At 36.1% G+C, this 11,299-nt stretch overlaps 1 protein-coding gene across 1 annotated transcript in view; it reads right to left on the bottom strand.

Annotated features, from left to right (window-relative positions):
* The window catches only part of LMBRD1 (LMBR1 domain containing 1), a gene marked incomplete at both ends in the record, with an annotated part of 50,917 nt that overhangs the window by 1,622 nt on the left and 37,996 nt on the right, over positions 1-11,299 (bottom strand). The window contains 4 exons of the mRNA XM_010289044.1: positions 3,791-3,940; positions 4,549-4,653; positions 5,809-5,911; positions 6,676-6,740. Of these exons, the coding sequence (XP_010287346.1) occupies positions 3,791-3,940; positions 4,549-4,653; positions 5,809-5,911; positions 6,676-6,740 (423 nt within the window). The remainder of the gene's footprint in view (positions 1-3,790; positions 3,941-4,548; positions 4,654-5,808; positions 5,912-6,675; positions 6,741-11,299) is intronic.

Raw genomic sequence — 11,299 nt, 5'->3', positions numbered from 1 at the left:
TTCCCTAGCAATCCTTTCTTCTCTCCTACACACGGCAGAAATCTTGTAAAGGTCCACTGAAAGTTTTCTACCTTTTCACAAAACAGACTTGGAAAAAAATGAAACAGCTATTCCAAAACAGAGATATAAAGTGAAGCATTTCACAGTATTAACTCTTCCTAATAAAAATTAAAAATCACATTTGCCATGCTAAGAGGAATGGTAATCTCACTAAGTCTATCAGTTGAACACCATTTTCATTTTTATGTAGCTAGAATTTCTAACATCCAAATTTAAGATTCTTAAATATGTAAGTAGTATTAAACAAAGCAAACTACATGAGTGTTAAACAAAGCAAAAGTAGTCTTACACAAAGCTAACTCACACAGAGAAGAAATAAGTTGTAACATGTACGGGCAAAGTTACGTTTTTGCTACAAAGCTGAGAAGGCAGCCTGGATGTGGACAGAACTCCTTCCCTTTGTGAAAGGCTATAGAGAGACTCATGGCTGTTTAGCAGATGTTACAAAGGCTGTCTTGAGAGATGAAACCCAGCATTCCTCAGTGTTTGAAGAGTTATGCAAGTGGATCAAAGCCCTACACAGGGCCTCAGTTAGTAAAAGCACTTTATCCAAAAGAAACTTTCAGAGGTTCCCTACATACATCATAGCTGAAAACACTTTCAATTAATTGGGGACACATGCTTTGAACATCCCAATGGTCAAAAGAGTTAAAGCAAGTAAGTTAAAGTTAAACCTCAAGTTAAACCTCACAAGACCTCCATTCTTCCATGCATATCAATTATCAGGAAAAGTCAACTGCACTTCAAAGTTACAAGGTCTTATCGAAAGTAAGCATCTCCAAAGGAAACAGTTCAAGATTCAAACAGGATTCTAACCTGTCTAATGCATCGCTATACATTTAGGATACCAATCAGTTTGACAGGTTACTAGATTGGGAATCATTGCAGAGCAAAGAAGAGGGGGAAGTGCTCCTTTTACACAGTCTTTCTACGAGCCACCAGATTTTGACATACATGTTTATCAGCCCACTCATCCACTAAACTGACTTGGAATATTGCTTATTTATTGCTTAGTTCTGTACAGTTTTGTTTACCAGTGGTGTTACTTTAAATCATTAAATTGACTGTGGTGTGTGTAAGCAGCCCAAGTAAAGTGGTGCATACAGCTTCTATCATCAGGAAGCTTGCCATATGCACAAAATGTATTTCATTGCTGAGTTCCTGTGCATGTTCCTGGCCAGTCCTCAGTTCCGTAATAACCAATTCATAACTCTTAAGAACCTCCTCATTCCCAATATCCACAGAAAAATATGTCATTTTTCATTCCCAGCCACCATCTCTCCTCATTTCAAAACACAAGAATTTAACATTCAGTTACCAGGATAGTCAGACACAGAAAATGTGTCTGGTACGGTCTCCAAGATTACGAGAGAAGATGTTGTCTGAAAACCTTATATTTACTTGGTATGCCAGAGAAGTCCAGCTGTAATTTACTAGCATACTCTTTATGCTTCATGTTATTTAACAATAAAACCTTTCTACCCAAGTTACTTTAACGCACTTTTAAATACAGCTCTTTGAAATGTGACATAAGAAACTAAAGACCCAAGAAGGCTATCTTGACCACAACATTTTTTTATTCCTTCAAATGAAGAGTTGTAACTCTACTCAACCATTCCAGCTAATACTTCTTACAGTGCTATCCAGGATTGTATTTCAATAGCTGTTTGAATGACATAGGAGCCTCTCTACTGCTGTACTCCATTCTATTGACCCTTTTCATAACAAACTATATATCTATGTTGAGATAATATTTGTCATGACAAACACTTGCATGTTAGCTGTTTAGTCCCAACCCTTCTGCCACCCTCAGTATACACACATTTTATTTTACCGAAACAATGCCTTTTTAATCATAAAGCAAGAAGTGCTAGCTACAGTCTTTATTTACTTTTTGTCAATCTTCCATGTTATCTGCAAGCTTTGTCATGAGGGATTCTTTACTCAAGTCACTGAAAGGCTTAAAGGCTAGCTTGGTAGGATGCTTAATGAAATTGTCCTTCCCACCCTTCCACCCACAGTGGTTCTGCACTGTAATTAGACACACAGAATCAGTCTACAATATGAAAAAAATAACCCTCAAACATCCTTTTGCAGGAACTTGAGCTCATAACTAATTCAGACATAGCTATGTGATGCTCTAGGCTACCTACACAGTAATCACTCTAGGAGTTCTATATAAACTCACCATAGAAGCAAACTGCTTGCCTCAACTAATTTTCAGCTGTTTCTTGCTGCTACTACCATAATTCTGACACATTGAGCCAATTTATAGATGCTTAAGCATATTTATTTTGTGGTAGTTATTTCCAGCATAAAATCCAATAAAAATTCATTAAGCTTACTAAATACCAAATATTTAAGTTCCCTACAGTGATTCTATTATTGTGCTTGGATTGATATCAGGGTGACCAGCCTCCCATTACCAGACACTATTTATATCTAAAGACAGTGGAGAAGAAGCATTTATTGAATGCTTTACTTCCAGCAGTGACAATACCACATCCACTCAGCACATTTAAGTTGATCAGGTTCTTCTCCTCTAGCATATTTAACACTACTTCAACTTCAGCTTCTCCTTCTAGTCCTTTTGCTCAAAGCATTCTGCATCTACTCTGTTTAAACTGAAAGAATTGATAGTGGTAAGTTACACATTTTAATAAATATTTTCAGCTGAAGAACCTTGGCAGGTAATTGTTTTTTTTTAAAGCAGTATGCTCTCTTCCCAGAGGCACAGCCTTCTGCAAAGCTGAAAGTAGTATTCCAAATGCTCAAAGCAGCACCCAGTTACTTCAATCTCATTTAAATCCCTTCTCTGAACCATTCTGCCTTAATTGTTTTCTTTTTCTTAAATTCCCAAACAGCACACAAAGAAATCTGGACTTCACTGTGCCTGAATATGAATAACAAGTTCATGACCTGTTAGTTGTCTACATTTACAAGATCAGATCTAACAAAGCCTGCCCCTGTAGGATACCAGACCTTGGTAAACAGCTGTCCATAATACCCCCTCAAGATGCTTATGTGCAACTTCAAACTTCCCCATAAATATGCAGGCCTCCACTCAAACCAAGGTGAAATACAAGAATAAAAGCCTTCAGGTACAGAAGATGCAAGACTAAAAAACCAAAACCTCGAAGTACAAAAATGTACAACAACAAAAGCAGAGGCTAACTTTAACTACTTAATTCCGTAGAAAATTTTATAGAATGAGAATTGCAATGAGTTTCATCAAGTTGGACAGTCCAAAGTGTCTGAAGTGTGATTAATCAGCATGTACTTGCTTCGTTCTGATTATTACCCTCTGCTGTACCAAGTTATCTTTGTCATTTCTCACAAATACACATATAAAAATCTATCAACTGTGGAACAAAAACATTGCTTTCAGCCTATGGACAGACAGCCTTACACACTACAACTAATCCTCACTGCAGTCATTTAGCAACCTAAGCGTACCAGTACCAAATCTAGTGGAAGCTAGCAGCTATCTTAAAGTGAAGCAATATTCCAAGTTTTACATTGTCTGAACATCATCTAGGAATTAAATTGTATTACATATAGTAATACAGAAGTCAAAAACTGGTTGTAAGACACCTACTAGTAGTTAAAAAACTTGGCTACAAAAGTCTTCAAATCTGAGAGCTAGCCTGGTTTTAAAAGTTGCTGTACACAGTACATTTTTCATGCAGAAGGTAGGATTTTTAATTTAAAAAAAAGTATTACATCTCACCTGTACCAGGTATTTTTGGCTTCCATACATTACATACTGAGGGGCAAGGCTGTAGATCATGTAACTTGTATGAAGAACTATCAACAGAAGTATCATACAGAGAAACAAGAGTGCTTGAGGTCGAGTTTTTCCTCGTCTGATTTTATAAAGCTGAAAACAGAAGATATACGAATATTAACTTTTTTTTTAAAATCCTATTTAATTCAAGTAACAGCTTTAATTCTACTGACAGAAGTGGGAGGCTGCTAAAACTACCCTCTGGCAACTTAATTCCAATGACTCAAAGCACATTTTCAGATATATTTACCTGAATTTCAAAGCACAACTATTGAACTAAATAAATTGTTCTTTGTATTGATTAACCAGAACATTTATAAACCAGCAGATAATAGCAAGATTTAAATGGTGTTGCCTATCACTGATAACAAACTGTGCCCTCAGTTTGTCAAAGAATATTGTGTCCTTCAGTCAAGCTGCCACTGATTAAACACTTGAAAGACTCAGCTGACTGTATTGCTTATCAAACTGTAACATCAGTTTGGTCTGATACCCTCAGAAAATGGAACACCTTTCGAAAGCAGTGAAGATTGTACAACAGGCTTCTAACACTCATTAGACATAGAAACAATGCTATTTGCAACATCCAGTATTTGTGAAGCTGTACATAAATAATGACTATTTATTAAATATATTCAATATCACACATTTGTTAAACATCTTACTGAGTATTGTTAACTAAACACTTAAGTCATATTTACCCTTATCCAGAAGAACCATATACCCATATTCCGAATCCCTGCCATTGAAGTGAAGATAAAGTACATAACAATAGTTGTAATAAGAATATAATCAAGTGGAAAAACCTAAAACAAGAACACAAGCAGTTAAAAAGACAAGAAAACACCAAAATTTGAAAACAAGCTTTTCCACCCACTTAAAGCTAAATAAGTACTTTCTACTTATAGCATCTGAGGTAGTAAGACTCCTTTCATTCAAGGTTTTTTACATAACTGGCTCCAAATACAGCTAATATAGCTTGCTGCTAATAGAGCTTGTAGAATTAGTTGGGGAAAGCAACTGAACATTTTTCATTATTCAAAATGAAGGCAAGTTTTAAAGTGTTACACATTTTTAGGCCAAGAAATACTTAATTCCATCTCAAAGCACATTTAAAAGAAAGTCCACAGTGACAACCATCATTTTAGGACTGTATAGACATTCTATTTGCAAATATTTCTGAACGTATTTGCATACCAAACTTGTTTATGTTTACATTAATAACAGCTTGAGATAATACAGCTGCTGAACACTACTTCTCTCATTAGAAGGCAAGCTTGGGTATTTAATCATTTTAGAAACCATAGGCAAGTAAAGCATTGTGCCAACCCATTATACCAATAATACGGAAAGAACTCAACTATGGGAGAATAAAGCATTAGCTTACATTAAGGCTTTTCATTTTCTTAGCTTACCCATGACTGATTGCCACATTCATATGTGGCCTTGTTGCCTTCCAACCATACTGAAGTTAACAGACGTTTGTTTTTATGTAGGGTTTGTTTCAAAGACTAATGCATTACTATAACATACATAACTGCAGAGAGTGTAATGTATTTTTCAAGATGCAATAAATACATTAAAAAGTGAAAAAGTGCATGTACTACACTTAAGGAGGTAAATTATAAAGTATACAAACATCTAGAATATAGGTAGGGCATGGGAGAAGTTGCTTTTATTCTGTGCATGACAACTAAGTGATGTCATTCTTCATTGCCACTATGTTCTCATCAGATGACGCTTAATTTCAAGCACCACCTTCCACCACGCAAGATTTTCATACCGGTATTTAATAACTGAAATATTGTTAACAAGGAAGTTGCCTTTCTTTTACAGAACACAGATCTAGACAATTTTGTTTTAATGAATTACTTGGGGAGACTATAGTTTGCCTTTTGACAGCTTACTAGAAGACAGACAGGAGCATCCTTACAGATGTATATCACCAATTTTTTACTTACTGTTTGAAGAACAGGTAACAGCATATTCAATGGATTGGTCAGATTAGTTCCTAAAATTATAAATCCTGAGTCGAAGCCAGCCGAATGCAGAGCTTTGTCCAAACTGCAGTAATTAAGAAAAATTAGGTAAGCACTATGGTTCTCCCAGAGCTTTGTCTTCAGTTTAATTTAAAAGGGCAGCTCATAAAAAATTCTGAAGTCCAGAGACTGACAGGTTTTTGATATTTAGGCACACACTTTGTTTTACCACACTCATTGCACTTGTCCTATTAAAAGGTATATTGATTTCTGCATCTCCTTAGCATTTTAGCTTTTCCCTAGTTTGGGTTATAGAGCTTATTTGCCCAGTCTGAAAAATTAAAAATGCCAACATTTGAGACCTCCGGTTAGTGTCAATTTTCATTGAAATCCACCAGATTTGCAGCTGGCTATATTTCTTTCAACACCATGGAACAATTACAGTGTAATGCACATCATAATGGATTATAGAAGTCATTTACTGCAAGAATTTAAGCACCTGTTACCCAGCCCAAAAACCTACATGCATTAAGATTCATTCAAGCAATCACAATACTTCCATAGTCTGAATTGAACTTTCTTAATGTATATGCTTAGTTTCTCTGCTCAATCAGAACTGTTTTCAGCAGCACACAGTCAATCAAGCTGAACCATGTCCTTTTTTGAATCTGTTTTAGCACGTTTTGTTCATTTTCAATATATATTATTACAATGAGAAACACACCTCTAGTTACAGAAATGTAGCATAGAAAAGTGGGCTGACTCTTGAAGCAAACCATGCCTGATTTTGATTATAGAGCAGAAACTATCTAGTTTAAGTGTTTAAGAAAAATGCTGAAATGTACTTACTTTGATAAGAACAGAGAGACAGTGAAGAGCAGTGCCACAATGATGAAGAATACTCCCCACACAATCTAGAAGTAAAGATTTATTACAACTTAACTGAGTGTTTGCAGTTGATACAAGAAATGAAGACTTGTTTAACTTTCAATAAAGGACTAATGATCTGGGACCACCTCAGAGCTCAAACCCACTCAAACCAGTAACTTTTTGGTAAATACTTGAGAGAAGTGCTTACTACTTGAAAGAAGTAAACAAAATATTTACTCTGTTAAGCAGGATTTATGTGAAGCATTTAAAAAGTTGATCATCTAGGATGAGAACCACCTCTTCACTTGGTAGATACATTAAGCTGAGAATCAAGTGTTAAAGTACATCACATGATGTAGTGCAATACAGAAGTCCACCTATAAGTCAAAAGTGTCATTAAGAACACAGATGAGATGTTTCATTAAATGAACACAGCATTTAGCAGGTAGAGATTACACATTCTGCTGTCTTAAATAGGAAACCTTTTATTCATACATATATATAGGAAACCTATATACACATGCATTTGGTGTTAATTAATGGAAATTAAGAGTTTGTTTCCCTTGGCCACCATATCTGTATGGTCATCTTCCAAAAGGGGGCAACCTTACAAGGAACATTTCTCCTTTCCTGAACAGGAACTCCCTTCTGTAGCGTGCTCAGACACACTCAATAATCAAATTACTTGGAGGGAGTGATGTAAAGCTCAGGTAACCAAGCCCAAACACCAGGTCTACTTTCTTCTTCTGCCTGCAGGTCCTCTCAGTTACCCATTGGTATTGAGTTTTTCAGAGAAATTTTCAAGGTTCGACTTAGATAAATCATCAACTTTACAAAGTATTTTGACCCAAAGGCTTAAGTCACCTAGAAATTTAACTTTGAAATTATGTGAAGAGAATGGACTAGAAAAAGGATGTTTATAAATATTAAGGTAGTAGGACAAATACCTGAGCTTCAAGAAAATTTAGACAAGTGCTACTTAAATATTATTCTAAAACACTATCCACAAGCGATTTAAATAAGATGAGATTACTATGATCACAACTGCCAGAAAAAAGCCTCTCTTCTGTAGAAGGTTCTGGAAGAGTTTCCATACCCCTTTAGCTGTACTAGCAGAGTCATTTGCCCCATGATCTTCCTCTGGAGTGCATACCCTATTCAAGAAATTTGAAACCAAAAAAAGGGTAACAGCTGTGCCTATTTAGCCAGCAAGATGGCTAATATAATAGTCATAATTTTTAAGGACCACTATCATTAAATCAGATACTGCTATTCTTAAAATCAGCAATAGCAGGCTTTTTTATAAGCTTCTGCACATAAATACAGACAGAACTGCCTAATTACAAAATATAAACATAATTTCTTGGCTAAGCTAAGGTGGCATATGAAACACTAAGCTAAGTTTACCAGGAGTAAATGAAGACTTCATAGGCCTGCCATATATCGGTAGTTAGGCTGGGTTTGTGCATTCATATTTTTCAGGTTTTAAGGGCTAGATTAAAATAAGCAAATAGCTTAGAGCCAGGTGATTTAGTCCCTGAATATAGTCAAAGTATGGAAAGTTTGAGTTTATGTTAAATAGGAAGATTTCAGACAATTTAGCAGTAAGTTTAGAGAACTGAAAGTAATTTTCTGATATCTGTACATTCCATTTTCCCCATTTCCCTCTCTTCTTTATCTTTAGATGAAACAGCCACCTTCTTTCAAAGGTGGCTTCATTTCCTTGAGTTCTTCTATGAATGGTCTGAATCAAGTAGGTTCAGTGAAATAAGGTTGTTCCTTAAGATCTTAAAACACAGGAAAGTGTTTCTATTATGCCTACCAAATACAACATTCAAGCCAGGGACTTTGTTCTCCAAGTTGTCCTCAACAAGAACACCTCCTATCATTTTTTCTGGGCTACAAGCTAGTTCAGGAAATCATTCTCCACTTTGCTAGGTTTTCTCCCTCACAATGTTTTCTCTGTGACAGTTAGGGAATGGCATACAAAAGTGAGCCCAGATGGCAAACCCATTCAGTTACAGCTCCCACAGGTTCACTGTATTTTCCTAGAAACCCTAGTCACAGCATAGACTCAGATAAGCATGCTGAACTTCCCAAAACAATAATGTTTTCAGTTTGCTAAATCTGTGACAACTTAGACAGACCTATTGCCAAATTCTATATGCAGGAACACAATGCATGGCCTTCCACATGAATAAGGGCGTTTCATAGTTTATTTTATTAACCTTAAAACTTGGCACACAGCCATCTTGAAAGTGTTAAGATCTTTATTACAGCTGCTCATTAAAGGTACTCAGAGTTGCAATGTTATTGTTCATTAAATTTTGAAGATAAGCTTCCATCTGCAAACTCAAACACAATATTAGAACATTATTATTAGAATATTATAAAACAACTCAAGTTACATAGGTCTTATTAGGTATAGATTTAGAGACTAATATCAAGATATTGGTATTAGTGCATTAGGGCATGTGCGCATTTCTACATATTTAAGTGTACTAAGATTTTACCTCTCCACAGCAAACTCCCACTAGGTGGCCATTCAGGAAATAGATGTTTTAAAACAGTTAAGACCAAGAGTCTGAAAGCTTGCATTACTTCATTACCTTCTGCCAACTATGGCCAGCAGGCAGGTATCCATATCTCCTCTGGAATACATCTGCCTTCTCAAGTGATGCATAACACTTCTAGAAGTAGGTAAGTGGTTGAAAAAGCACTCCTTTTCCCATTTTAACCTCAACTCCAGTCCCATTAAATATGAGATTGAAAAGGCTAATATTAAGACCTTCAGTCTACCTTAGTTCATCCTGTATTTCCATAGTGCTATTAAGACTACTGAATCATAAGTGATTTGCAATTAACATCAACCTACGTTTACACAATTTCAGAGCATCAGTTGACTTAAGCCTTTCGCAGAAGGGATCCTTGTGTTCTTACCTACACTCTCCTTGTACTTCAACTGGTTACAGACCAATCGACCATTTCTAGTGTATTAATCAACACTTGGCCAACAATTGGGAGAATACCAACACTCAAACTAGTAGTTGAGCTTGCAGCTTGCATGGTCTGGATGAGCCTTATCAAGTGGTGTGAACCTGACTTAAATTAAAAGCATGCCTTTTGGTATGGTATCTGGCCAAGTGAAAAAAAAGTACTTCCTTTCCTTTACCCCCCACATAAAAGCCTAAGATAGGCTAGAAAAACATTGCAGCAGGAGCTATATACTCATTGCTGCCTTTTACTTGCCACCTATAGAAAGGACAAATCTGTCATCCACAGTCTTATTGGGATACTACTGTCCTGCTGTTTACTAGTTTTAAACCAACTAGAATATCCTTAAAAGTTCTAGATACACTTAGCCATGAAAATTTACAAAATAATCTTGCTTTGTGTCACAGCATAATTACAAAGGAATCCAAGCCCCTGAGAACATTAGTACATGTTCAACTTCAGAGCAAAGGACAGTGCTTAATCAAAACCTCTTGTTCTCATAGCAGGACTGTTTATCAACTGATGCTGAAAAGCTTTTAGTACTAGAACAGCCAAAACCAAAAAGCCTGGGTTTCAGCCAAACACACTAATGAATTTGGTAAAGTCATTACAAAAAAAAAGCAATCCTTGATCTATATTAAGAGAATTTTATCTTTCAATGAAAGACAATCTGAGTTCTTACACCCTAGTCCTTTTGAAAGCAGGACCTCAGTGCAACTATACCTCAAGCTATGTTACCTCCTCCACTACAACCAGTTTGAACTGCTCCATTGCCAGGCCACTTCTTCATATCCCTCAGTTGCAAAACACAGAACCCATACCCACCTGTACTCAATCATTTGCTCCAGAACAGGTTTCAGAGCTTCTGCCTTTACTTCTGCCTTCTTCATTACTGTAAGAATCACTTTGATCACCTCTAAGCATCTGTTTGGGTCTTCTAATCTACAATGTGTTGTGCAGCCTAGTATGTATACAAGTAACTGCCAAAAAACAGTGAACTGCGTTTTTATGCAAGACTGCAGATATTACAAAAACAATGAGTTGAAATTACTACTAATACGACTTACACTGCTGCCTGAAATGAGTTTAGCATATTAATATAAAACCTCTACATGGGCAAGTAAGGAAGCAGCTAAACAGAAGACAGTAAGAAATGGTTTACTTCAAGCTTTGTTTTACATTTAAACATACGGGATTAGAAGACATGGCTAAGCAAAAACCAAGACAAAAATGTCAATATAGGCATTTATCAATGAAAAATGGAAGCATGCTAATTCTAGGTCATAGCGGGAAGTTGAATTGCAGTTCAGTTTAATAAGTTCGACCAAATAATTTAGAAATATTCAATTGATTAGTGTATTTTTTCCACTGCTACTGCACATAATCAAGTCACAAGCTATTAAGTCTTTTCTGACATGATTCACATTCTGCTTACATTGTTTTCTGTGGTACCTCCCTTCAACTTCCTAAACATTCCCCTGACACCTGCATCATCCTTGAGTTATTCAGAGAGCTTTTTGATTCCTATCCCTGCTCCCAGATCTCAGTCAAGCTACGTTGTTTCCTCTGTAGATAACTCCAAAGTGGTACTAAAATAATCATGGAATTT

Source organism: Phaethon lepturus, unplaced genomic scaffold (genome assembly GCF_000687285.1).
Source record: "Phaethon lepturus isolate BGI_N335 unplaced genomic scaffold, ASM68728v1 scaffold11606, whole genome shotgun sequence".
NCBI classification, from domain to species: Eukaryota; Metazoa; Chordata; class Aves; order Phaethontiformes; family Phaethontidae; genus Phaethon; species Phaethon lepturus.
The sequence above is the reverse complement of the archived record's forward strand: the minus strand, read 5'-3'. Positions and strand labels throughout refer to the sequence as shown.